General features: G+C 58.8%; 1 protein-coding gene and 1 long non-coding RNA gene across 10 annotated transcripts; one reads left to right on the forward strand and one right to left on the reverse strand.

The window, feature by feature from the left end:
• The first annotated feature begins 1345 nt into the window (after nucleotides 1-1345).
• Nucleotides 1346-27395, forward strand: WIZ (WIZ zinc finger). Of its 9 annotated transcripts, XM_081501177.1 has the most exons (13): nucleotides 1346-1504; nucleotides 2921-3184; nucleotides 8205-8277; nucleotides 10154-12321; nucleotides 13410-13733; nucleotides 18350-18520; nucleotides 19424-19927; nucleotides 20969-21367; nucleotides 21941-22492; nucleotides 23615-24142; nucleotides 24336-24755; nucleotides 25033-25228; nucleotides 26229-27395. In XM_081501177.1, exons 2-13 carry the CDS (start codon nucleotides 2980-2982, stop codon nucleotides 26386-26388), a joined length of 5700 nt encoding a protein of 1899 aa, XP_081357303.1. In that variant the 5' UTR covers nucleotides 1346-1504; nucleotides 2921-2979; the 3' UTR covers nucleotides 26389-27395. The 9 variants fall into 9 exon arrangements, with proteins under 9 accessions (XP_081357303.1, XP_081357304.1, XP_081357306.1 ...); XM_081501178.1 differs by lacking the exon at nucleotides 18350-18520; XM_081501180.1 differs by lacking the exons at nucleotides 18350-18520; nucleotides 20969-21367.
• On the reverse strand, nucleotides 12576-16593 carry LOC145510338 (uncharacterized). Its single transcript, XR_014056974.1, has 3 exons — nucleotides 15598-16593; nucleotides 14711-14902; nucleotides 12576-13317 (listed from the first exon to the last, which is right to left on the reverse strand). It is a non-coding gene; the product is annotated as an uncharacterized LOC145510338 (long non-coding RNA).

The raw sequence follows: 27395 nt of genomic DNA on the forward strand, positions 1-27395 counted from the left end.
CAATAGGCAAATGAATAGGTTAGCATTTGCTGGATGTTTGCCCTGGTAGGTGAGTAGTTGAGTAGGTGGTTAGCTGGGATGGGTATGTCTGTCTAGAAAAGGCCTGGTTCAAAGTAGGAAATAAATATTTGAATTAAATGAGTAAGCAGTTATATGTATTGCAAGTACATTTGTTGAGGTCTCCTGAGACTCTCAGGCTGGGCAGTGGGGGAACGATAATGAACTCGACAGACAGACTCTTGTACTCATGGAGCTTACACTCCAGTGGAGAAGACAAACATGCAATTGATGGATAGGTGTTTGAGTGACTATCTTCCCTGGTGGCTCAAATGGCAAAGCGTCTGCCTACAATGTTGGAGACCCGGGTTTAATCCCTGGGTTGGGAAGATCCTCGGGAGAAGGAAATGGCAACCCACTCCAGTACTCTTGCCTGGAAAATCCCATGGACGGAGGAGCATGGTAGGCTACAGTCCATGGGGTCACAAAGAATCTGACACGACAGAGCAACTTCACTTTTGGGTGTCTGGGTGAAAGGATTATGTGCAGAAATGGTGGATGCTTGCTTGGTTGTATGGATAAGTAGGTATTTTCATAGGTAGTGGATGTATGAGTAGGTAGATGGGAGGTGGTCACTGAGTAAGTGTTTGGATGGATGGATGGATAGGTGGTTGTGGGGTCGACGGCTAGGTGGTTAATTGACTGGATGGGTAAATGAGTGGTTGGGTGTGTGGGTGAATGGGTGGAGAGATGAATGGGTAGTTGGACATGTGGATGGGTGATGGGAGGGAGAAGTAGCATTGTGTACATTATGGGGTCATCTTGGCAACTGTGATCCTGGGGGTTGGGTGGAAAGGGGGGCTTTGCACTGGGGACCTAGGCTACTCTAGGGGCATGAAAGTACTGAAGTCCAGTGTAGGTAATGAGGAAGGAGGGAACGAGCTCGTGGTTGGAAGTTAGCAAGGGTCTGAAGGCTAGGGATTGGCCATGTGGAGTCCTCAATGACCTATGAATGACCCATGGGGGAACTTTTCTGCCCCCTCCCCACTCTTCTGGTGCTATTAGCGAGCCTAGCATTGAAAGAACTAGTGGAGTGATGAAGAGCCATTGGGGACAGGAGGACAAGAGTGTTGTCATGGTAACAGAGCCTCTCCCCGGACTCTCAGGTCGCACGGGCCCTTTAAGGGTCACCCTTTGGACACTCCCAAAATGGCGGCGCGCCTACTGGCTGCCCCCTCACCGGGGTGGCGCGGGGGTGCGCCCCGGACCTCCCCATCATGGCGGCGCGGCGGGGCTGTCGCGCTGAGGTCACGGCGGCGCGCCGGGGGGGCGGGGCGGCGGGGGGAGCGATTTAAAGGGACAATGTCCCCCGAGCGGTGGAGGCGGCGGCGGCTGCGGAGGCCGCGGCACCGGCACCAGGAGCGGCAAAGGCGGTAGCGGCAGCGACGGCCGCACCAAAGAAGGGAGCTCCGAGCCCCGGCGCCTAGCCGGCGGCGCCGCCTCCCCGGTGAGGCCGGGCTCGGCCTGGGGAGCCCGCGGGCGGGGCGGAGCCGGCATGGGGAGGGGGAGGCCCGGGCCGGGCCGGGCCAGGCGGGACCCCCCGGGGCGGGGGGCGGGGCGGGGCCTGTAGGGGCGGGGCCTGGTCGGGGGCGGGGCCGCACAGGTTGGGGGGAGGAGCGGGGGTCTTGGGGCAGGTGTCCCCCCCCACCACCTCGGCGCGTCCCGCGGGGTCTCCCGCCCCGAGGTGCACGGGCGGAGGGCGCATCTCGTGGACTCTGGCTCCCCGAGGGGTGCGCTGGCGCGGCGCCGCCACCACGCCTGAGACCCCCGGGGGCGTCCAGGAGGGAACCCCCTTCCCCACGCTACCAAAGTGCTCCGAAGTTGCGGTCCCGCCCGTTCCCCGCAGGCAGTGCCCACCTGGTGGGCACCCGCAGGTGCTTCCTCGGGGCCTGGGCAGGGACCCCCCACCACAACGGCCAGTCCACAGATAGGCCCCCTGGGAGCCCCCAGGCCCTCGAGGGCAGCGCCTGCAGCCAGGCCTGGAGCCCCGGCCCCGCCCCGGTTGCCTGGGATCGGCCTCCCTACCATCTCCCTGGGGAGGGCGCCTCATTCCTGCCCTTCACTTTCCGCCGTTACCTTGAAGGTATTTATAGGTGGAGAAGAGAGCCCCCACCCCCCATGGCCTCCCCAGGGTCCTCATTTCTGGACCAGGAGCTCCATCCTTCCCTTTTGCCCGCAGACTAGAGAGATCTTGGGAGGTTGGGTTGGAGGAACCCAGGCTGGGTATGCATGAGGGGTAACGTTAGGGTGAAGCAAGAGGGTTAAGGCTGGGGTCACTTGCGGCTGAATGTGAGGGTGAAAGGGTTAATGCTGGAGAACCCTAAGGTTGTGTGTGGACGGAGGGTTGGAGTGTGGGAAAAGTGAGGGGTAACTGATCCGGGCGACAGGAGTGAGAAAAGTGCAGGGGTAATGATGGGGGGACTTGAGACAGTTTATGGGATCAGAGTGTAGCAGTGCTGAGGCACGCACATAGGATATGCATGTGCATGGAAGTGAGTTCACAACTGGGAAAAGTGCAACCATGAATGAATGAAGGGAGGAATCTAGGAGAAGTAATAGGTTTAATGCTGCAAGAAAACAAGGTGTCTGAGCGTGAATGTTGTAAAGTGGGGGAAACTGAGGCAGTGCAAAGAGAGGAGTTGTGGACGAAAGCCAAGGCGTGCTGAGATTAGAGACCATTGAGATCAATGTGTAGGGATAGGGCCTCAGCACTGTGGACTTGCTCATCTGTGCTTGGGGGTAAACTGAGGCACCAAGCTACAATGGTGAGGACAGGGGCTTCGAGGAAGGAGAAACTGAGGCAGAATCCCTTTCCAGCCTCCCCTGAGCACCTGTCTCTCTACCCCCGCACCCCCCCCCCCAGACCTACAATGCCTCACTGAGCCGGACCAGCAGCTGAGTGGAGCCAAGCAGAGAGCATCTATGGATGGGCCCCTAGCAGGCGGCCTGGCCGCCCCAGATCGTCCTCGAGGCCCCGAGAGACTGCCTGGCCCAGCGCCGAGGCAGGACATTGAAGGTGGGGCCGAGGTTGCTGAGGGGGAAGGTTGTATCTTCCGATCCACCCATTACCTGCCAGTCACCAAGGAGGGCCCTCGAGACGTTCTGGATGGCAGAGATGGCATTTCTGGTAAGAGGGTGGGCCCTGGGGCCCTGAAGGGAGCATGCAGCCAGGTCCCCAAGGCTCAGGGAGGGCCGAGTCACCCAGCCCATCAGGGGCTGAGTTGGGATCCTGATTCTACCTGGGTTCAGAGCCTTTGCCTTCTGCTTAGTTGCCCATTTTACAGTTGTGAAAGCAGAGGTCTCAGGATCTAATCACCTGACCAAGGCCCGCCCCGGTGGAGAGCAAGGAGCTGGGACTTGACTCATGTCTGCCTGGCTTCCTTCTCGGAGCATACTAATGGGGTCCAGATGCTCAGCTTAGCACCCCTGAGCTCCTCTCCCTGAACCCACTTGTTCTCCAGGTATGTCCCCATTCCTGTCAGTCTATTCCAGTTCCTTCTTGCTGCACTGTCTTGGTGAGTCCCACTTGGGCCAGGGGCCCAAACAGCTTATGCCCCCTAGTGGCCGGGGAGAGACTGGGCAGTCAGGGATGACAGCCATCCCTTTATGCCTCGGTTTCCCAACAAAAGGGGAACTCGCACCATCCCCACCTAAAGAGTTGTCATTGCTTCATTAAATACTCAGCAGCTACCATGTGCCAGGCTCCATTCTAGCTGCTGGGGATACAGCTATAAGCAAAAACGACAAGAGTCCCTGCCCTTAGGGACCTGATGTTCTAGTAGGGGAGACAGACAACAACTGTACAAATAACACACAGGCAGGTAGTGACAGGTGCTGTGAGGGTGTTAAACAGAGTGCCAGGATCATGCCTGGGGGACCTGGGAAAACCCCCCTGAAGGGGTGGAATTTGAAACAGCAGGTACAGAGGCCCTATGGTAAGGAGGAGCCTGGTGTAGTCAAGGGCCAGGCAGGAGCCTGTTGTAGCTAAAGAGTGGTGGGTGCGGTGTAGGCTGATGTACCTCGTCATGGGTCTCCTACATGCCAAGCCCTTTATGTGATCATCTCCTGTCATTCTCAAAAGAACTGTGTGGGGTAACCTCGGTTATTATTATCCAGTGTTAGAGATGGGGAAACTCAGATCCTGAAGGGTCAAGTCAATTTCCCAAGGGCCCACAGCCAGGCAGTAACCTGGCTTGACAGCCCGCATCCTTCACCACCACCCTATGTCAGGGCATCCTTGACCTGCCCCAGCTCACCTTAGTGAGGCTCATGATGCTCAGTTACTTACAGAGCATGGCATGCTCACCTCCTCGGGGCTGGACACTGGTGCACAGCCAGGGACCAAGCATACACTCCACCTCCGCCCTCGCTGGACCCTGCCATCTAGGGTCAGACAGACAGATCAGCCACAAGCTGTTAAGACATAGTTGCAGAGATTGCAATGGGGGATGCCAGGCTGGGGGATATCCCAGAGTCCTGGATGAGGAACCATGAGTTAGGCAGGGGGCAGGGGACATCCAGACAGGGGGCTCCACACAGGCAGTGTTGTGGAGGTGAGTAGTGGTACCCAAAGGTGTCATGCAGGAGGACGAGAGGGCAAGACTCCTGCTCAAAGAACCATACCCTCCCCCAAACTGTTAGGAACCAAGGCTCAAAGAGAGGCAAGACCATGTCCCAGGTCATGCAGCTGACCAGAGCAGGTCCAGGACTTTGACTCTGTAGGAGTCCTGGGGAACGGACTTTGGGGCCTAGGGCCCTCTTTGGATCTGGCTCAGGAATTGTATCTGGCTCAGGAATTGGGCATTCTACTGTACCTGGCAGAAGTCCTACGTCTGAGGACTTCCCTGGTGGTCCAGTGGTTAAGACTCCATGCTTCCACTGCAGAGGGAGTGGGTTTGATTCCTGGTCAGGGAACTAAGATTCCCACGTGCCACGTGGTGTGGCCAAAAAAAAAGAAAAAGAAGAATCGCAGGTCTGGAGAGAGGGAGAAAGTAGGTAGGTGGGTAGGTGTGTGCTCACTCCTCATGGGGAGTCCACCAGGGTCCAGGGTACATGCCTGGGGAGGAGGTGGGGTGTGGGTGCTGAGGGGGGACAGGTCTACTTCTAATGGTAAAGCTGAGCATTTGGGGCATGGGGCGAGGGCTTGACTTGGAGTAGGGTCATGGCCTGGAAGGTGGAGAAGGGCCTAGGCTTCAGAGTGTCTGCCCCACTGTCCTCTTAGCCCGTTCCACCCTGCCTTCCCCAGGCACCTGCCCTAGGAGTCTTGTGATGCCTATAAATAGGAACAGCCTCTGAGGCTGCCATTCCATGGTGAAGCCTGGGCCCTCCCCCATACCCACCTAGTCCTGGCAGCCCCTCAAGAGCACCTCTGGAGGGGCTACCTCCAAACTCCTCCACCTAGACATAGATGAATCCACTGCCTCCTCTGTCCTCCATTATAGCTATTGGCCTGGAGCCCCCATGGCCTCACCTGCAGCCCCTCACCCAATGCTTGGCTTCTCTGGTTGGCCTCCTGGGTGCACCTGAAGCTTCGGGGGCTGGGATGGTCCATATGGATTTCTGAAGAGTCTGGTGCACGCCTGGCATTGGGACTAGGGAGCTAAGGGATGAACAATGCATCATTTCTGCCCTCATGGGATCCCAGAGTATGGAGTGAGTGGGCCTGAGGTTCTCGGTCAAGGCTCCACTTTCCAACTTGGGGTATGTCTGAGCCAACCCTGAACCCCAACCTGGGAAAAACACCCCCTTTCCTTCCCCCCACCGCCGACTCTCTGGATTGAGCATTTACTCTGTGATCTTCCTTGGCACCCGTCAGTGGCCCTTCGAGACTGGGGCCGTAGCTGTTGCCGTTATATCAAGGAGGAAACAGGCTTGGAGCGAGAAAGGCATGCCCTTCAGTTTCCCGCTTGGCCTTGAACTGGATCTGTCTGACTCTGATGTCTAGGTTCTTGGCCACTTTGCCAAGCTGCCTGGCTTGGGCATCAAGCTGCTCATGGACACCCTTCTCATTTTCAGTTGCTCACTTTCAAACCCTCTCGGGGACCCCAGATGGCAGGAGCCAATGAGGGCCCCTCGGCACGGCCGTCACTGGGAGCTGCATCCAAGATGCCTTGTCTGACCCATAGGGACTTCTGGACCCCCTACCAGCGATGGAGGCCACCACATGAGCCCCCAGTTCCCCCAAGAGTCTTGGATACGGGACTCTGCTTGGTCTGCTTCCTCCAAAGCACCTAAAAATAGGTGCTTCACTGGAGCTGCTCAAACAAAGAGGCCAATACGGCCCCCTGGCTTGCGGAATTCTTAGACAACGGCAATTGCAGAACCATCGAATCTGGGACACGCAGAATCTCAGGAGCTTGGGATCCCAGAATCTCAGAATCAGGACATCTGGACCCTCAGACTTGCATGAACTGGCTGGCCTCTCCCAAGAAGCTCACATCTGGGATTCTTGTGTTCTCAAGAGACACATTTCTTGGGGTCTCACTCCCTTAGCTGGTCCAGGCCTTCATTCCCCAAACCTCGAACCCTTTCCAGCACTCCCCTGACCCTTGCATCCGGGCTGAACCCTGACCTGGCCCTGCTCACCATCCCGTCTACCACAGAGCTTCTCAAAGGAAGGAGATTCTGCCCCCAGGGGATACTGTGGCCCTGTCTGAAGACAATTTTGGTTCTCATGACTGCAGGTTCAAGGGTGGGGGTGGGGGTGGCTCCCAGCATCTGGTGAGTGGAGGCCAGGGGTGCTACTGAAGATCCCACAATGCACAGGATGCCCCCGCACCCCCAGAGAATGATTCGGCCCCACAAGTGAGCAGCACTGCCTTTGAGAAACTGTTCTAAATGATGCAGACTCCTATATCCCCATCACACTCTCACCTCCTGGCGGCCACGTGCCAGTCATGCGCCTTCTCTCGGGCTCCGCAGAAAGACCCTTGTGGCAGTGATCACAGCCTGCTGACTCCTACCCTCCACCCTCACCAGCTCTGAATTCTTTGGCCCCTGACAGTCGGCCCTCAATCTCCTGGGCAAATTGGAGAGTAGGGGATTGGGAAAAGTATCAGTACCAACCCCGGTGCTTAGCCCTCTTTCTGGACCATCCTCAAATTGAAGCTGATCCAGCAATTGCATCTGTCGGGCTCTGGATGGGGCACAAGTTCTCCCAGTGTGTTAACCTTGGCCCCAGCAATTGGCCTGTGCCCCAGCTGGCATGCTTGCCTGCATCAGGTGGGCGCAGCAGGCAGAAGAGGCACAGGCCAGGATTCCTGTGGTCACTCCAGGCATTGGCTCCACAGGCGGATAATGGAGAGTTGGCTCTATCTGTGTGAGGGTTCCTAGGAGGGATGTGATTCCAAGTCGTAAGCCTGAAAAGCGGTCTGGGAGGCAGGAGGCAGGGACGGGCCCTCTGCAGCTCAGGCTCAAGGGCTCCTCACTCTTCATCTGGCAGGTATTGGTTGAGTACCTGCCATGTGCCAGGTACTGAGATGCTGCAGTGCCCCTGGGGTGGGGGTGGATGGCTTATGTGCCAGCGGAGGACACTGGCAATTTCAGAGGTGCTAAGGAAAGAAAAGAAAAAAAGGCAATGAGCGAGAAAATCATAGGGGCTCAGTTTAGCAGGTGGCCAGGGAAGGGTTCTCCAGGCAGAGGGAATAGCCAGTGCAAAGGCCCTGAGGCCAGAAAGAGTTAGGTGGGCTTGAAGCTTCATGAGCTGTCTGGGCAGAGTGAGAGAGGGGTAAGGAGGAGAAAGCAGTGAACCTGGAAAGACCCGCAAAGGTCTGACCTCGCAGGGCCTTGCAGGTGGTAGTTGGGAATCTGGCTTTTATTGGAGGTATGATGAGAAGCCAGGCAAGTTTTTACCAGGGTGTGACTTAAAAAAAAAAAAAAAAGATCACCCTGGCTGCCAGGTGGGGGACAAAGAGAGGAGGACTGAAGGCAGCAAGCCCTGGTGATCCCCTAAGAAAGCCAAGAGGACTCCTCCAGAGAAACCCCTTCAGGGCTCAGGAGTACAGAGGCCAGAGGCCTCTCAGGGGAGAGGGGTGGGGAGCCAGCTGGGCCCTTCCAAGGTGCCTGGTCAGGCTCCCGGAGCTGGGGTGCTGTGAAGGGCCCCAGCCAGGGGGACCCCAGCCCCTCAGGGTCTCCCCTCTCTGTTGCAGATGGGCAGCCCCATCCTGGCCTCAGCGAAGCCCTTCCCCGTGCCACCTCCGCCACCCATCGGATCAGCAGCTGGTGAGTTGCCACGCTGGCCCTGACCTCAGGGAGGGCAGGGGGGCAAGCAGGACATACCTAGGCCCAAGAGAAGCCCCCAGGAGTGAGACGGGGTCAGGAGGGAATCAGGACACCAGGCAGGAGGAGGTGGCTCCCCTCAGACAAGCCCCTGGGTGTTTGCAGGGGGTGGTGGGAGGACTGGGATAAACACAGACAGTCAACTCTCATTATCCCTGCCGGGAGCAGGGCCAGAAGGCCAGGAGCCTGGAGGTTGGACCCCTGGAGTCCTGTCTCTGCCAGGTGACCCTTAGAATAAGGTTCGGCCTCTCTGAGTCTCAGTTTCCCCATCTGTAAATGGAGTCCTTGCAGTGCATCTTACAACCTCACCTCGAAGACCAGAGGGATGTAGCGTTGGAGCAGGAAATCAACAGCAGTGCTGATGGCAGCAACCTTTTATTAAATGGCTTGAAAGCGAAACTGTTAGTCGCTCAGTCGTGTCTGACTCTTTGCGACCCCATGGACTGCAGCCCGCCAGGCTCCTCTGTCCATGGGATTCTCCAGACAAGAATACTGGAGTGGGTTGCCATTCCTTTCTCCAGGGAATCTTCCTGACGCAGGGATCAAACTTGGGTCTCCCACACTGCAGGCAGATTCTTTACCATCTGAGCTACCAGGGAAGCCCCATATTAAATGGATGGGCAGGTGCTAATGTGTAACAGCATCCATACTGGGATTAATAATAGCTCTCTGTTATTTAGTGCTTTCTATATATTATGCTTTCAGTGCAGGCCTTTACCCCCACTGAACCTTTGCCATAGCCCTGGGGGGAGTGGTCCCATTAACCTGGAGGTAACCCCATGATTTCTGCTCGGCCCCTCAGTGGAACCCATTTCCACATCTGTTCCATGGGTGTGATTCATAGCTGCTCATGGAGGCAAGATCTTGAAAATGAGAGAAATCGATCAGGAAGAGTCATAATAAGAACCCACATTGGTCGTGGGCCTACTGAGGGGCAGGCTTCAGGCCAAGTGAAGCGTTTCCCAGCACTGAGTTGTGTCATGTTCACCCTGCACTTCATGGGGTCAAGGTTCCCATTTGAAAGCTGTGGTTGCCATCATTTAAATAAGCACCTGCAGCGTGTTAATTTTTCTTTGATTACGGGTGTGAGAAAACTCCCTCAGTCACTGCATACAGGCACGGAAGCTCTTGGTTCTCGGGACTTGTCCCCATTTTTAGGTCTGGAAAACTGAGGCTCAGTGAGGTTGCCGCACCTCCCTTTTCCCCTCAAAGGAGGTCAGGGTCACTGGAGCCACAGGCTGAGCAGGGCCTGACTCTGCCCTCCTCCCAAGACGGGAGACGCAGGGAGAAAAGTGCATTCTCTTGAATGGTTCCTGCTGCCGAGTTTTACCAAATTTGCTGGAAAAAGGAAACTCAATGAACAAATCACTCCAATTTGGGGAGGACCAAGACAAAAAAGCAGCCCGCGGCGTAACCAAAATGGGAAAGTCATCTAGGACCCTCCCAGGGGACAGATGAGAGTTGACTGTGCCACCAGACTTGGAGACATTCCTTGTGATCCCCGCTGTGGTCTCTGCACACTCCGCCCCGCCCCCACCCCCCCACAGTGCAGTAGGGCTGGATTCCATATGCAGGCACGTGCCCTGGGAGCTGAATCTCCTATTTGACCCAACTGCTCTGGAAGGGTCCACACATACTCCCCCAACCTCCATACTGACACCCACACACTCCCTGCCTCTTGGAGATGGCCCACGGGCTGAGTTCTCTAGAACCTGTCTGAGACTGCCTGGGAACCTCCCCACCCCCTCACTGTCCCTTTGCCCAAGGAAAGGAAACCGAGGCCTGTGGCTAACCTGTCCCCATTGGCACTTCCTTGCAGCTGCTGGGATGGAGGCAGCCTGGACTTCCAACTGGGCTCCCCCTCACCCCATCCCCTGGGCCACTACCCAGGCCCCCCGGATGGCCAGGGGCCCTGGGAGCACCCCCTGATTCAGGAGGCTGGGGAGGACCTCCCATCTGAGCAGAGGTTCGAGGACTCCGTCATCATGAGCACCGTGAAGCCCCATGCTGAGCTGGAGGGCTCCAGAAGGTTCTTGTACCACCGCCAGGGGGAATCGAAGATATTTGAGAAGGTCCCCGGGGGCCGCCCCAGGTTCGACTGGCTGCAAGATGCAGACGAGGTGGTCCCGCTCCAGGACGCGGGGCTGGACATGGACTTGCCTCCCCAGCCACCACCCCTCACCTCCTTCAGGACAGTGCTCGTGCCCGTGGACGATACTGCAAAGTTGTTGGACGGGCCAGAGGTGGGCACCAGAGGGCACCTGGCAGACCTGGAGGACCTGACCCAGCCGTCCGAGTGGAGCCTGCCCCGGTCCGCCTCCGAGGTGGCCACGCAGACCTGGACGGTGAACTCAGAGGCATCTGTGGAGCGGCTGCAGCCGCTGCTGTCCTCTGTCCGGATGAGGCCCTACTTGTGCGAACTCCTGGAGGAGGTGGCCGAGGGGGCAGCCAGCCCCGACGAGGATGAAGACGAGGAGCCAGCTGTGTTCCCGTGCATCGAGTGCAGCATCTACTTCAAGCAGAAGGAGCACCTCCTGGAGCACATGAGCCAGCACCGCCGAGCCCCGGGCCAGGAGCCGCCGGCTGAGCTGGCCCCGCTGGCCTGTGGCGAGTGTGGCTGGGCCTTCGCCGACCCCGGTGCCCTCGAGCGGCACCACCAGCTGCACCAGGCCTCCCGGGAGAAGATCATCGAGGAGATCCAGAAGCTAAAGCAGGTCCCAGGTGACGCAGGCCGGGAGGCACGGCTGCAGTGCCCCAGATGCGTCTTTGGCACCAACTCCTCCAAGGCCTTCGTGCAGCACGCTAAGCTGCACGTGCAGGAGCCACGGCGCCCAGCAGCCCAGGAGCCCTTCGGGGGCGGCAGCGGGGCGGGCAGCCCAGGCCCCGACGCCACCTCCCTCGCCTACCAGCCCTATGGAGACCCCTCGGGCCTCAGCGCCTGTGTTTTCTGTGGCTACCCTGCGCCCAGTGAGAGCCTCCTCAGGGAGCATGTGAGGCTGGTGCACGCCCATCCCCACTGGGAGGAGGATGATGGTGAGGCTTTTGAGGAGGAGGGCCCTGCCAGCCGGCCTGGCACCAGCCAGGATGCCTACACCCGATTCTCTGAAGCCGCCGACTACTTTGGCAAAGCTGAACCACTCTTGGCCCCCACGTGGCGGGAGAATCCTGCTGGATACGACCCCAGCCTGGCCTTTGGCCCAGGCTGCCAGCAGCTGGGCATGAGGGATTTCCCACTGTCGAAGCCACTCCCACACTGCTCGAGCCAGAGGCCCCTGGGAAGGCAGACCTTCCCCTCGCCACTAGCATCCGCCACCTACTCCTTACAGGCCAGCAGAAGTAAGAGTGCTGTCCAACCTCAGGGGCTCCCAGCCCATCTGGAGGACCAGAGGCACCCATGGAGTGAAGAGGAAGACGAGGAGGAGGAGGAGGAGGAAGAGGAGGAATTACTGCTGGCCTCAGAAATGGACTTTTCCCCCGAAAACAGGGTCTTTGCGCTGCCAGCCAGCCCCGGCCTCATCCCACAGCCAGCCCTGGAGCTGAAGCGGACATTCCGAGAAGCTCTGCAGACGGCGGTGGCCTCGAGGGCACAGCAGCAGCAGCTCTGCGGGATGGTGCCTGTAGTGCTGGTGGCGAAGCTCGGGCCGCGAGTCATGGCTGCGGCAGCCAGGGCCCCCCCAAGGCTGCAGCCTGAGGAGCTGGGGTTTGGGGGCGCCCACCCCCTGGACTTCCTGCTCCTGGACACGCCACTGGGCAGCCCTCTGGGGCTGGACCCATTCCTGGATGGGGACCCAGAGGTGGCACTGAAGCCTGAGGAGCGGAAATGCCCCTACTGCCCTGACCGCTTCCACAATGGCATCGGCTTGGCCAACCATGTGCGGGGCCACTTGAACCGCGTGGGTGTCAGCTACAACGTGCGGCATTTCATCTCCGCTGAGGAGGTGAAGGCCATCGAGCGCAGGTTCTCCTTCCAAAAGAAGAAGAAAAAAGGTAGAGTGGCTCCACTCCAGCACCCACCTCCCTCCGAGGCCAAGGCCGGGGAGCTGGACAGCTGGGCGACTGAGTCCTGAACCAAGAAACCTTCGATCTAAACCCTCCTGTAGTCCCCAGCAGGTGAAGTCAGGGAGCTGGGGCCAAGGTCACCGCATCAGAGGAGATGTGGGGACATCCCAACTGTCTGGCCCTTCCAGTAGCTGGAGTGTGGGCTGAGGAGTCAGCCCCAGGCAGAAAATATCATTGAGTCCTTCATTCGACAAATCTTTATTGAGTGAGGTCACCACAATGAACAGGAGTCCCTGCCCTTCTGGAGTGCACAGTCCCAGAGGCATGGTGGGACCCTGGCTGACTTCAGAACCCCTTCAGATTCCCAAGCACCAAGGTTCTGATTCCAGAGGTCTGTCTCCACATGAGTGCCTTGGGGAGTTCTGACACTGGCAGACATGGAGCCTACATGGGGAGGGGCTGGTATGGTCTTTGAGAGTGTGTGTGTATACACACACTCTGGGGAATGGGCAGGGGACCGACTGCCACAAAACTAGGCAGTTACAGTGTTAAATGACCAGGGCTGTGAAGGGGGCAGCTCGAGGAGGGGTGTGGGGAAGCCTAGAGAAGATCCCCAACTCTGGGGGATCTGAGCCGATTCCCAGAGGAAGGCATCCCACCCATTGATCCATTGCTTCATTCAGCCAAGGTTTCATTCAGCCAAGGTTTCATTGATAACACTGGGGTGATACAGACATGAGCTCTAGAGGAAAGAAGGGTATTAATCAAACATTCATCCAAATGACTGCAAATCCATCCTGGAGAAGTATTTCTGGGGGTGAGGTCCCTGATGCTTTGAGCTGTGTGAAGGGAGACAGTAGAAGGCCAGGAAGAGAAGGCTTCTTGAAGTGAGCAGATACAGGTAGGAGCATGTACAGCAAAGGGCAAGGGAGGCATCCAGGGTGAGGACCAGCACTGGGTGTGTGATCCACTGAGGGAACAGCCCTGGGAACGGGGAGAGAGAGAGCAGAGGATGTAGAGTAACACCCCCCTCCGCCCCCCACCCAGGCAGTCATGTCCTCTCTCTCTCTCCACAGTGGCTAACTTCGACCCGGGCACCTTCAGCCTGATGCGCTGTGACTTCTGCGGGGCCGGCTTTGACACTCGGGCCGGCCTCTCCAGCCATGCCCGGGCCCACCTGCGTGACTTTGGCATCACCAACTGGGAGCTCACCGTCTCACCCATCAACATCCTACAAGAGCTGCTGGCCACCTCGGCTGCTGAGCGGCCCCCCAGCCCCCTCTGCCGTGAAGCCGGGGTGCCGCCTAGTGGCTTCCTGACCTCCCGCCGGCCCCGCTTACCTCTTACAGTGCCCTTCCCACCCACCTGGGCTGAGGACCCTGGGCCAGCCTACGGAGATGGTAAGGGGAGAAGGGACAGGCAGGGCTAGAGCCCTGACCCTTCCCAGGGGCCTGGAGGGAGGAAGGAGTGGGAGGCGGGCCGCCAGTCTGCTTTCCTGCAAGTGTTTTCAAGTCACCTTACCAAGTAGTAAGTCCTGCCACTTAGGAGTCCTTTCTATCTTACTCAGTGGCTGGGCCAGGGCTCTGTCTAGGTCCAGTTCCTCCCTGCCCTGCCTGACGGTGGTTTTAACAGAGGCTTACTGATCTCTTTACTAGGAGCCAGATACTCTTCTAAGCCTTTTACAAATATGAACTCATTTATATCCTCATAACAACCCTTTAAAGGCAGGTGTTATTATCCCCATTTTACAGATTAGGAAACTGAGGCTCAGAGATCTTCATTAATATGCCCAAGGTCATACAGCTGAAAGCATGTGGAGCTGGGGTTTGAAAGGCCAGAAAGCATAAGCTTCAGAATCCTTGATCTTAATGATATCTTTTGCCTGGAGCAGCACTGTCTGGTGGAACTTTCTGAGACAATGGAAATGTTCCCTAGAGACTCATACTGTCCTGCAGGGTCACCACTGGCCACATATGGGTATTGAGTCAAAGGCAGTTAGTACAAGGTTAGTCGTGACCCAAGTGGACAGTGTATATCTAGAGTTTACATTCTAGATTTTCAGTGGTGCCTACAGTGTCCATCTGGGCTTCCCAGATGGCTCAATGGTAAAGAATCCGCCTGCCAATGCAGGAGCCACAGGGACGCGGGTTCGATCCTTGGGTCAGGAAGATCCCCTGGAGGAGAAAATGACAACCATTCTAGTATTCGTGCTGGGATAATCCTATGGACAGAGGAGCCTGGTGTGCTATAGTCCATGGGGTCACAAAGAGTCGGACATGACTGAGCGATTGAGCACACACGCATGCACTGTGTCCAGCAGCACTAATACCTCCCTTAAGTGAGTGCTTGCTGTGTTCCCAGGTTTCATCTCACTTACACCTCAAAACAATTCCATGGAGCTAAGGATTTCTGTGATCCTGTCTTTTGGAGGAGGAAACTGTGGGTCATCTGCTTTGCCACAGCCACAAAGCAGCACAGCTAGACTTCTGAACACCACGTTAGGCGGTCTCGTCAGAGGCTGGGGATGATCCAGAAGTAATATTTTGGTGAAGGAGCCTGGGGCCGGACTCTGTGGAGGAAGTGGAAATATGAAGGACTCAGCCTTACAAAGCCTGACTTTGTGGGAGTCTTTACTGAACCTCACAGGAGAAAAACTCAGCAGTGAGGAGAAAGTGGGCTCTGAGGAATGGAGAAGGTACCTGAACAGGGGAATTGTCCAGGGGCTGCTTGGGGCCAAGGGTTCCTTCTGTTTTTCCTACCTGGAGTTTTCAGGGTCCTGGGCTTCCCAAGTGGTGCTAGTGGTAAAGCACCCATCTGCCAGTGCAGGAGATATAAAAGATGTGGGTTCAATCCCTGGGTCAAGAAGATCCCCAGGAGAAGGGCAGGGCAACCCACTCCAGAATTCTTGCCTGGAGAATCCCATGGACAGAGGAGCCTGGCAGGCTACATACAGTCCATAGGGTCTCAAAGAGTCAGACACAACTGTAGTAACTTAGCGCGCGCACACACACACTCCTAGATCTGTACTCTGCCTTTGCTGGATCCATCCACGAGACCCCTTACCAGTGAAGGACATTTGAGGGTCTGCAAAGGGAAGAGTGTGGCTGTTGAAGCCCCCTCCCTTCCTTGGACAAGGAAGATTTGAGGCAGAGAGGGAGGATAGTGGTTGGTTGAGGTCACACTTCAGGGAGAGGCAGAGGGGGGCCGTGACCTCAGGCTTCTTGCCTCTGTGAAGGCTATCCCCTGGGCACCCAGCTCACATACCTGGCTAGGTTTCCTGGTGTCTCAGTGGTGGCTAGGAGGTGCAGTTTGCCCTGAAGATGGCTAGTCGTGGGTGGGAGTGGGGGAGGGGGTGAAGGGGGGGGACAGGAAGCAGTTTATAGGCTCCAACCTTGGCCGCTTCTTTCTCTGACAGAGTCCTGAATGTCAGGCTTACACCCTTTACTTGGCACCCGGTTCAGGCACCCAGGGGATGGCAACACGCAACCAGCAGCCAAGTTCTGTTTCGACCAGAAGATGAGTGTACTAGCCCCCAGTTAGTGCTGAGGAAGCTGACCGTGTCACTGGGACAAAGAAGTCAGCCTGGTACCGCACTGGCCCTGGCCTTGGGGGGTTCAGGTTATGATCAGTGAACATGTTGGGGGTGAGGGTGTTAAGGAGTGGTTGATAAGATCCTAGAAGCCTTGAGGAACGATGTCCAACAGTAGGGCCAAGTCTGGGCACCAACCACGAGAAGCGGCCATCCTTAGAAGGATCTCCCATGCCTCCCAAAGTGGGCGGTAGGGAGCGGACTCCAAGTCGGGGGCGGGGCAGTGGTCAGATGCTGGCCCCACCCAGCTGTCAAGTAACAGCTGGGGGCAATCCGTTTAGTTTGGGGGAGGGAGAGGCAGGTTGCGCTTGAAATGTGGTGCCGGCCTTGTGGGGAGTTCAGTAGGATTGCCAGGTAGCGCCGTCAGGGGACAGCTGGATGCCAGCTTGATGTTGGGGGATCCTCCTTGTTGGGGATCAGGTGTCTTCTAGGATTCCTGACCCGGAGGGGAGACTTCAAGGAAGGAAATGAAACAGTGTCCCCAGGCAGGTCCTAGCTCCGCCCGTCGGGCTGTTGGAGCCTGAATGCTGTTAAGGCGAATGCGTGTGGCCGGAGGATTCCCATCGTAATCTTAGAGATGTCCAGGGTACGGGGAGAATGTCTCGGCCCGTTGAGACACGGCTAGGGCAGCAACTGGCAGCCGCTAAGTAGCACTGCGTGCGTGAGTGCGCGAGCTCTCTTCTGGTCGGGCGGGGACAAGGGCTTCGTTCGCGGTGCTCGGCGCTCGGCTGGCCGCCCTGGGCGCACCCCGAGGGGTGGGGCGGAGCGGAGCAGGCTCCGCGGCGGCGGCACTCGGCGTTCCGCTGCTCTCGCCTGGGGCGGCCGCCCCGCGTGCGCCGGAGCCAAGATGGCCGCCTCCACCGCCCAGTGCCGAGTGACAAAAGCGGAGAGCAAGGCGGCGGCGGGGCCGCGCGCGGGGGGCGCCCGTGAGCGCGCGCCCGCGGGGGCGCCCCCGCCGGGCCCCCCGAGCCCGGGCCCCGCGGCTCTTCCCGCGCCGCCGCCGCCGCCGCCCCCACCCCCGCCGCCGCCGCCGCGGGACGGGCCCAAGGCCGAGCCGGAGCCGGGGCCCGGGCCCGCGCCCGCTCCGGGTAAGAGCCCGCGCCGGGGAGGGTGCGGGGAGGGCAGAATTGGCGTCCCGCCCGCTCCCTGCTGCAGCCGCCGCCCCAGACACCCGCCGTCCAGTCTCCGGGACTTCCCCTCCCCCAAGCTCTCCAGTCGCGGGGACCCTGGGCCTCCTGTCGCGGCTCGCAGGGTCCAGAGCTTCAGAAACACTCTCCGCCGCCACTTTGCGGAACCCTCACCCCATCTGACAGATAGCCGCTAAGCTCCTTGGAGCCCCTGGTTTGTCTCTCACCGCAGCCTCTGTACCTCCGGCGCGGAAACCGACTCCAAGTCACTTCAGCCTTGACACGGTCGCTGCCCCGACTGACAGATGCGCCCACTCCACCCGGAGACTTTGACAAAGTCCTCGGCGTCCCAGGCGCCCACCCCCGCCGACCCCCAACTTCCTTTCTCCTTGCATCTGTAGGACTCAGACTGAGCCGGGGACCTATCAGCACCCTCCCCCTCCCCCGTTCATAACACGGAGCATCTCCAGGGCCCCATCTGACACAACGTTCCTTCATTCTGACCTCTCTCCATGCCCTGAACGCTAAAACTCGGACTCAACAGGCCTCTCAGGCCCCTTTCTCCAAAAAATCAGACCATGAAAACTCACCTTTGATTCCCTGTCCTCATATACATCTTACCCAGAGAAGCTTTCCAGCCTGATGGATGCCTCAGAAACTTCTGAGAAAGTTCTGTGATTCCCATTCTTACTGTCCCCAGTCAGGTCCCTGGCTGTTCCAAGCTCCCATTTCTTACCTTTACCCTTTCCTTGGGTTTAGCTTGTGATAAGAAGACCACCCCAGGGCCCCGTAGTTGTCTTGCCTGGTGGCAATTTCCCACAAGTCTCAGGGAGCCTCCCTTCCAGTCCTATGCTGCCTGCCTCTGCACTGCTTCTGTGGCCTCTGACCCTGGCCTTTTCTTTCCGAATTCCGCTTCTGACTGCCACCTTCCCGCCCCCCAAGACTGACAGATGCTCCGCTCCGCAGAGAGGAGCCCAGAGACATCTCTCTGCCCGTAGAGATATCTTCTCTGAGATTAGCACTGCGTCCGGTGACCTATCCGTGCTGTGGTAGGTGGAAGCCGTTCCTAGTTCGTGCTGTCAGTGGGCGGCCTGGACAGCCCTGCGTCGTATTGGAGCTCGGGGTTATGGATGGAGCCTCAGCTTTCATGGGGTGAGCTGCGTCCCAGAGTGAGAGCAGGCACCAAAGATGAGGAAGAAGGCTCCCACTACCATCACCCCTACGCCCCTGGCCCTCTGTCCTCACAGGGGTAGACAGCCCACACCTTACCTGGGCTGAGCCTGTCTTCCCAACCTCACAGGCCTGGGTTCTGAGGAAAACGCAATGGTGGCCATGGACTTGGGCTCCCCCCCGCTTCCCAAGAAGAGCCTGCCTGTCCCTGGGCCTCTGGAGCAGGTGGCCAATCGGCTGAGCAGCAAAATGGCTGCAGAGGTTCCTCATGGCAGCAAGCAGGAGCTGCCGGACCTCAAGGGTGAGTGGCACAGGTGACAAGGGTGCTGACCAGGCTGGTCATGCTCTCAGGGAGCTGTTGGGCTGAGGGGTTAATTTGGGGGGGGGGGGCCCTAGGTTAGCCACAGCTTTCTTTCTGGCATCTCATGGTACCACGGAGACCCCTGGCTGTCTTCTCTCGAGTTTTTGCTGCCACGGGCATGCTTGGCCTTGAGCCCTGGTCAGGAGAGCGGCATCCAGAGAGGCAGTGGGCACAGTCATCAGGAGCGCACCCCCAGACCCAGTTCATTTGCTGACTTTTATCGTTGGTAGCTGTCTCATCTTCTGCATGAAACTGCCTTGTCTGTCCCTTGATTCTCAGGTCGTTGCTCAGTGATGGCAGGCACTGTGCTGGACCCTTGGAATGTGAGAGATGCAAAAGAGACCCGGCCTTTGTCTTTGGGGGTCACTGCTGTTGGGGTACAGCAAGGCAGAGAAGTAGAGATGAGGGCTCTTCAGAAAAGCATGCAGACAGGGCCCCACGGAGACCATAGCTGAGGCCCCCAGCCTAGCATCTGGGGCACGAATTAAGCTACTCTTTAAAGTGTGTGTCTAGCAGGTCAGCGTCTGTATGAAAACCTGTTGCCAGGTCACCCGGGTACATTAGAACTGTGAACAGCATGCCACTGGCTGGAGCACCAAGGGCTTTGCCTCCCCCTGTGTGCCTTTGGGCACAACTCTCCCTCCCCCGCTCTCTGAGACTCAGTTTCCTTCATTTGAAAACTGAACAGGCTAAATCCTGCCTCATTAGGGTCATTTTAAGTGTGGGAGGGGTGGGCGGAAGCCAGGAGCCTGCGTGAGCGGGACCCCAGGGGGAGGAAAAGCGGGAGAGCAGAGCCTGTGCAGCCTCACAAACAGCTCTCCCGGCCTCGGTCTCACCCTCCAGCCCAGAGCCTGACCACCTGCGAGGTCTGCGGTGCCTGCTTTGAGACACGCAAGGGCCTGTCCAGCCACGCGCGCTCCCACCTGCGGCAGCTGGGGGTGGCTGAGTCGGAGAGCAGCGGTGCCCCCATTGACCTCCTCTACGAGCTCGTGAAGCAGAAGGGCCTGCCCGACACACCCCTTGGGCTGCCCCCAAGCCTGACGAAGAAGTCCAACTCGCCGAAAGAGATAGTCGCTGGAGCCCCACGACCTGGCCTGCTTGCCCTGGCCAAGCCCCTCGATGCCCCTGCTGTCAACAAGGCCATCAAGTCGCCTCCCGGCTTCTCAGCTAAGGGCCTGGCCCACCCGCCCAACTCCCCACTCCTCAAGAAGGCATCGCTGGCCCTGGCGGGCTCCCCTACCCATAAGAATCCTGAGGACAAGAGCCCCCAGCTGTCCCTGAGCCCCCGGCCAGCCTCTCCAAAGGCCCAGTGGTCCCAGTCTGAGGACGAGGGGCCCCTGAACCTCAGTGAGTGTGGGTCCGGGGAGCCGAGGGAGGGGCGGGGCCTCAGGCTGGGCTGCTGGGCTCGGGGTGGATGCAGTGGGGACCACAGCGCCTGCGTGTCCTGGGTCGGCTGGGTCAGAGCGTGTTAATTGAGGTGCTGTGTTTCCGGTAGGGCATATTACCTGTCTCCCATTTCACTTCGCCGTTCTTCCCCCTGGAAGTCTGGCGGTGGCTACTCAGCCTGCCAGGGTCATCCTTGCCCCTTAGGGCTGCTTTTGACCTTCTCTGGGCCTGAGGGTTGGGGCAGTGAAGGTAGCCAGGGATCCCATGGGGCACCTGGGGTTCTGCAGGTAAACAGGTGGTCCACTAGCCAGGGGGGCCCGTGCTTGGCCCTGTCTTCACATCCTCTTGTTCCTGGTGTCCTTTGCAGAGGTACCTCCATGCCCAGGGCTGGAACTGTACCTCTTGGGCTGCCTGTGGGCATGGTAAAGAAGGGCTCGGGAAGCAACTCCCAGGCGTGGTGAGCAGACTTGACAAAGGGCATCTCTTAGGAATTCAGACCTCCCCACACATTTGTGGGCCTCAGGGTCTGGCCCCCTGCCCAACAGGGCACCCCAGTTGCACCTCATGTTCCAATGAAGCTGCTTCCACGGTCTTCTGTGCTTCCAGGAGCAAGGGTCTGAGCAGGTGTGCCCTTGGTTGTGTGATGCCTGGCAGCCAGTGTGCCCCTGCTTTGTCACCTCCAGCCCACCCTACACAGTTTCCATGGCTGAGCTACCTGGGAAGGGGGCCTGGAAGCCTCAGACTGTGCCATTAGAACTGGGCCAGTGCCTCTCTACCCCACTGTCTCTGTAGCCTTAAGCTCTGTACACTCACATTGACGCCAAAGGACTAGGCAAGGAACGTGACTTTCTGCTTCCCCAAACCTCATAAATCCACGGCAATGAGTCTTGGACTCCCACCAGCCTGGGCCGCCGAGACTCACACCAGGCCTTCCCGCCTCAGTCCCGGAAGGCCGGCCGAGGTGGCGGCCGTGAACCGCCCCCCTGTGTTTTGTCTCCGCAGCTTTAGATAGTGACGGGGGCAGAGAGCTGGACTGCCAGCTGTGCGGTGCCTGGTTTGAGACCCGCAGGGGCCTGTCCAGCCACGCCCGCGCCCACCTGCGCCACCTGGGCGTCAGCGACCCGGATGCCAAGGGATCCCCCATAGACGTGCTCCACGGGCTCATCCGGAGGGCCGGCGTCCAGATCCGCCTCCCACTCGGGCGGGGCACCCTGGCCCTGCTGGGGCGGCCTCCTCCCGCTTCTGCGGCCCTCTCCTTGCTCCCCCCCCCACCGCCGGCCAAGAGGGCCAAGCTGAAGGCCAAGGGTACGGCCAGCCCCTGGGGGAAGCAGGACCTCCCAGCCGCCGCAGCCGCTGGCATTTTCTGGGCCTCTGATGTGGAGCCGTCTCCTCTCAACCTCTGTAGGTTCTCGCTTCAGCCGCCCCCGTCCTCCCTGCGGGCCCTGGAGCCCCTCCCAGGGGGGGGAGTCACAGCCCTGTCCCTACTCCTTCCCTGCTGAGGCAGGGAGTGGACAGGGGCCCTTAGCAGTGGCCCAGTTCTGCCCAGAGATCTTGCTGGCAGTTGGCTGCTAGGCCTTCTCTCTCGGCCTTTGACCTTCCCTCAGAATGAAGGCCAAGGGTGGGGTGCTGCCTCTTGGTATAGAAGGTGCCCATGGTTGCCCCTGGTCCAGATGGCAGGGCTACCACTTCCTGCCCCCATTCTGGTTGGGACCCTCAGAGCTGTGGCATCTTGGTTCTGTCCTTTTTCCACCAGGACCCAGGGCCCACATGCTCTCTCTAGAGCCTCCCTGTGCTCCTGCCGGGTGTCTGCCCCCCCACCCCCATCCCGCTCCTCAGTTCCCTCCCTTGCACTTACCCTTCATCACCACCCCAGCCCCTGGACATGCTGCTGTCCATGCCCAGCCGACCAGGAGACCCACAGGTGATGATCCTAACAGTGCCAATGAAGCTAACCACCCCTCTGTCCTGCTGCAGCCTCGGGCCCGGAGCCGGCACGCGACATCCGCTGTGAGTTCTGTGGAGAGTTCTTCGAGAACCGCAAGGGCCTGTCGAGCCATGCACGCTCGCATCTGCGTCAGATGGGCGTAACCGAGTGGTACGTCAATGGTTCACCCATTGACACGCTGCGGGAGATCCTCAAGAGACGGACCCAGTCCCGGCCTGGCGGACCCCCCAACCCATCAGGGCCTAGCCCCAAAGCCCTGGCCAAGGTGGTGAGCAGCGGAGGTCCTGGAAGCTCACTGGAAGCCCGCAGCCCCGCGGACCTTCACCTCTCACCTCTGGCCAAGAAGTTGCCGCCACCACCAGGCAGCCCCCTGGGCCACTCACCAACTGCCTCTCCTCCTCCCACGGCCCGGAAGATGTTCCCAGGCCTCTCCTCACCCTCCCTGCCCAAGAAGCTGAAGCCTGAACAAATGAGGGTGGAGATCAAGCGGGAGATGCTGCCAGGGGCCCTTCATGGGGAACCGCACCCATCCGAGGGTCCCTGGGTGGCACCTCGGGAAGACATGACCCCCTTGAACCTGTGTAAGTGTGACCCTGGGGCAGGACAGGGAGAAAAGGTAGAAGGGTCTTCCCCTCACTTCCCTTGGGGGTACCCGGAATACCCAGGGTTGAAATGGAAAAGGCAGTACACAGGTCCAGAGGACAAGGGGCTGGTCGAGAGTTCCTGCTATGCAGACCCCCAACTGAGTGAGCTGCTGCTTGATGATTCTTCATTCCTGTGAGGGAGGCAGAATTGTGTCATTAGGCAGCAGTAAAGAGATTCTCTCTGCCATCTTTGATTGATTGGTAGTGGCTACCATCCAGATTCTTAGGGGAAAAAAACACACTTATAGGGATCAGTCGGTGATGTCTGCCATGGGCAGGCGTGTAAGTGCTGCAAATGGGCATCTTTCTAACATTCCCGGTCACTTAAGCACTTGACGTTTGCAGTTCAGGTTAAGGTCTCAGCTGCTCCAGAGTCTAACAATACATGACTTTGGACAGTTTCCTCTTTTGGAAGATGGAGATGCTCATGCTCCCAACTCTACAGTTTTCTGAAGTGGTGTAAAGCACTTAGCTTTAACGCTGAAACAAAGCTCCGTGTATGCAATAGTTGTAACATCCCTATTACAGCAAGCAAGAGTGCTCCCCTCTCGAACTGTCACTGTTCATTCTGCTCCAGTTGGTTGAGCTGCTGTGTGCTGAGCAGGTAAGGATAGCCCAGGCCTCTGCCTTAGTGCTCACATGCGCTGCACGACTGCTGTAAACCACGTTTTGAATTGCTCCTGCTTTAGACCCCAGGAACACAAGAGAGGTGGTTTCCATTTCCCATTTTGCAGAGGAGGAAACTGAGACTCCCAGCTTCACACAGGGAGTCACAGCCAAGCTTGCAGCTGAGTCCAGGATCCAGGGAGCGCTTGCCCCTCAGTCCATCACAGTGTCATAGGGAGTCATTGTCAAGCCAGCTAGAATTTGAGGTGACAGAAGCAGCAGAAGGGCTGGATCATGTACTCAAGGGCCTCTGGAGGCAGATGAGGTAGTGGGTCATTCAGCTCTGGGACTGCATGGATGGGCAGCGGGGCACTTAACACTGACCTTGAGCTTGGAGGCTTCCTGCCAACAGCCGCCGCCTCCCTCTCCTCCCCCTACCCCGACCCACTGCAGCATCCCGGGCAGAGCCAGTGCGTGACATCCGCTGCGAGTTCTGCGGCGAGTTCTTCGAGAACCGAAAGGGCCTGTCAAGCCACGCACGCTCACACCTGCGGCAGATGGGCGTGACCGAGTGGTCGGTCAACGGCTCACCCATCGACACGTTGCGGGAGATCCTCAAGAAGAAATCCAAGCCATGCCTCATCAAGAAGGAGCCGCCAGCCGGAGACCTGGCCCCTGCCTTGACCGAGGACGGGCCCCCCACAGTGGCCCCTGGGCCCATGCAGGCCCCCTTGCCCCTGGCGCCGATGGCTGGACGGCCAGGCAAACCTGGAGCTGGGCCAGCCCAGATTCCCCGCGAGCTCAGCCTGGCACCCATCACTGGCACCAAGCATTCAGCCACCGGCTACCTGGGCTCCGTGGCAGCCAAGCGGCCCCTGCAGGAGGACCGCCTCCTCCCAGCAGAGGTCAAGGCCAAGACCTACATCCAGACTGAACTGCCCTTCAAGGCAAAGCCCCTCCATGAGAAGACCTCCCACTCCTGTAAGCAGTGGGCGGCAGGGTCCAGGGAGGGCATCTGCCAGGGCCTGTCGGGCTGGGCAGTGCCGTGTCACTCAGCCCCAGTGGGGGTCAAGGCGCCCGTGGGAGGCGGGACTGACTCCCGACCTGGGCAGTGCCTTCTGGGTACCCCTGCTCCCTCGGGGCTGGGGCTCAGCAGCACCCCCTCTGCCTGCAGCCACTGAGGCCTGCTGCGAGCTGTGTGGCCTTTACTTCGAAAACCGCAAGGCTTTGGCCAGTCACGCCCGGGCGCACCTGCGGCAGTTCGGCGTGACCGAGTGGTGCGTGAACGGCTCACCCATCGAGACACTGAGTGAGTGGATCAAGCACCGGCCCCAGAAGGTGGGCGCCTACCGCAGCTACATCCAGAGCGGCCGTCCTTTCACCAAGAAGTTTCGCAGTGCCGGCCACGGCCGCGATGGCGACAAGCGGCCGCCCCTGGGGCTGGCACCCGGGGGCCTGGCTGTGGTGGGCCGCAGTGCTGGGGGTGAACCAGGGCCCGAGGCTGGCCGGGCAGCTGACAGTGGTGAGCGGCCTCTGGCGGCCAGCCCGCCAGGCACTGTGAAGGCTGAGGAGCACCAGCGGCAGAACATCAACAGTGAGTGCTGGTGGAGGAGGGTCACGAGCTGCCCCCTGGCTGGGGTCCACCCAGCTACCCCCTGGGTCCTCTGCTATGCATTTCCCAGCCACCCTCCTGTTCAGTCATCCACCCTTCATCCCACCTGTCCCGAGGTCCAGGAGGTGGCCAGTCACCAGCCATCCTGACTTAAAATTCCCACAGCATCTGCCCCTTACTCACTAAAGGCAGGAACCTCTTTGGGGGCCTTGCCCTCTGGCTCATCTCCCGTCCCTCTCCCCGCTTTTCCCCACCTCAGAATTTGAGCGCCGACAAGCCCGCCCTCCAGATGCCTCTGCGGCCCGGGGCAGTGAGGGGGCCAATGACCTGCACCAGAAGCTGGAGGAGGTGCGGCAGCCTCCGCCCCGGGTCCGGCCAGTCCCCTCCCTGGTGCCCCGGCCCCCCCAGACGTCACTCGTCAAGTTCGTGGGCAACATCTACACCCTCAAGTGCAGGTATGCAGCCCTTCCCAAGGGGAGGGAGGGAGACTGCCTGCCTAGGGCTGGGCCACCAGAGCCTCTGGACCAGACTGGGGTGTGGCTGGACCCAGGGTAAGGGCTCCTCAACGGCCAGCGGTACCCCGCAACCTCAGGCCAAGACCTTGAGCTTTGTAGCCTGCAAGACCTGGGTTCAGTTGCCGGTTCTGACATACAGTTTAGTGACCAAGAGTTTCCTGCTCCATACCTCAATATTCCCACCTATAAAACAGGATTGATAACAGACCCACCAAATAGATTTGTTATCAGGATTAAAAGTTGTGTAGTTACAAAACATTCAAACTGTACCTGCCACGTGGTAAGCAGCTGGCAAGTGTTTGCTGGATTAAGGGGGAAAAATAGGTCTTAGTTCATTCTTAGCAAAGTCCACGCATCCCTCAGTGTCCAGGAAACTGAGAGTATGGGATGCGATGTGCCTGCCTCAGGCCACACAGGCCAAGTCAGAAGTAGAATTCAAACCCAGGACTCAGAACCATGAACTTGGGTTCTGGATTTGAGACTGAGAGGGTGAGGAGCGGGTGAATTGGGAGCATGAGTTGGGTGGGTGGGGTTCGTGCCCAACCCCCCTTCCCCTGGCTCCTATCCTTCTCTCCTGGGGCCTGGTAGGGTTGCGTTTGCTTCTCTGGGGTCCCTTTCCGTCTCAGAGCACATGCTTCAGTCACCTGGCAGAGGTGTTTGGGAAGCTCGATGACCCATACCGAGCACCTGAGCTAGCAGACTGCCCTGAGCATAGAGAGGGTCTCTTCAGGGGACCCTACCATGAGCCCACGGTGGAAGTAGCTGTACATAGGAGAACACCTAACTTCTGGGTCCCCCTTCCCTCACATCCTGGGTTTGCTTTGTTCACAATGAGTAGCAGCAGATGTGCCTGGTGCTCCGGGCGCGGCCAGGGCTATGGTTCTGCTTCTCCTTACTGCAATGGCCACTTCTTCCTCTCTCTGTTCCCCACACCCCCCAGGTTCTGTGAGGTGGAATTCCAGGGGCCCCTCTCCATCCAGGAGGAGTGGGTGCGGCACTTACAGCGGCACATCCTAGAGATGAATTTCTCCAAAGCGGACCCCCCGCCGGAGGAGCCTCAGGCCCCACAGGCACAGACAGCAGCAGCAGAGGCACCCTAACACAAAAGCATTCCAGATCCCCTCTCACGCCACCTTTCTCTCCTTTTTCTCCTCTCTCTCCTCCCTCTTTCTTTTCTGTTTCCAAAGGAGCAAGCCAAAACCTCAAACCGGCACCTTTCATGGGCCGGGCACACTACAGCCGGGGCACCGGAAGCCAGCTAGCCACCCTTCCCCTAGCCTGAGGACTCTGGGGCCACACACAGGGCATCTTCCTCCAGCCCACACCCACCCGCCCGCCCATTTGGTTCAGCAGTGGCAGCGGCCAGGTGTCTGGCGGCAGCCAGTCCATTCACAAAGGAGGAAGACCAGCGCTCTCCCCATCCAGCAGCCAGGCGGGCTATTTTTGCCATCTGTGGCCACTTGCAAAGACCCCAAGGACCCCTGTTCTGGTTCCCTCTTGCCCCTGCCCCTGTGAATATCCTGTCACACACGCACGCACGCACTCACGGACCTCGTGAGACCCGGGAATCGGCCCTAGCCCTTCAGTTCCCGAGTCGAACGACTACCACGTCGCGCCACGGTGCTTGCTCAGGAGAAGGCGCGCTCCCTCCGTGGCCCTCTGCCGGGGCCTGGGAGCCCCCACCTGAGCCCACAATGCCACGGAAATCCTTGTTGGCTGCCTCCCCCTCATCCCTTGCAAGAGTGGCCTTCCCAGCCAGGAAGAGCTCAGAGCTGACAGCTGCCTCCTGCCGTGTCAAGGCCCCCCCCCCAGAGCCTCAAGGGCTCTGGGGCCTGGGAGGGGGTGGGGGTGGGACTCTCCTTCCCCACCCTCACCCCCCCTCCCTCTTTTCACTGTTGCTTTCTATGTATAGCTCCCTAGACCTTTCACTTTTTTAAAAACGCGTTTTGTGTAGAGAATAAGGAACGTGGATCTTTTTATTTTGCAATCCTGGGCCAGCTAGAAACCGGGAGCCGATTGACCTTTTAACTTTTTTCAGTGGCCACATTTTGGTTATCGATGTACCTAGAACTATGTAAATTAGATTAAATTTCTCTTCTGGAAACAC

The sequence above is a fragment of the Giraffa tippelskirchi genome, chromosome 6 (genome assembly GCF_054371585.1).
Source record: "Giraffa tippelskirchi isolate mGirTip1 chromosome 6, T2T-mGirTip1v1.2.pri, whole genome shotgun sequence".
In the NCBI taxonomy this organism is placed as follows: Eukaryota; Metazoa; Chordata; class Mammalia; order Artiodactyla; family Giraffidae; genus Giraffa; species Giraffa tippelskirchi.

Excerpts from the sequence above, each read along its gene's own strand:
- WIZ (XM_081501177.1), top strand. The coding sequence starts at position 2,980 with ATGGATGGGCCCCTAGCAGGCGGCCTGGCCGCCCCAGATCGTCCTCGA. Across the intron at positions 3,185-8,204 it reads TGGCAGAGATGGCATTTCTG|ATGGGCAGCCCCATCCTGGC; the intron begins GTAAGAGGGTGG and ends TCTCTGTTGCAG. Across the intron at positions 18,521-19,423 it reads GGAGCTGCCGGACCTCAAGG|CCCAGAGCCTGACCACCTGC; the intron begins GTGAGTGGCACA and ends CTCACCCTCCAG.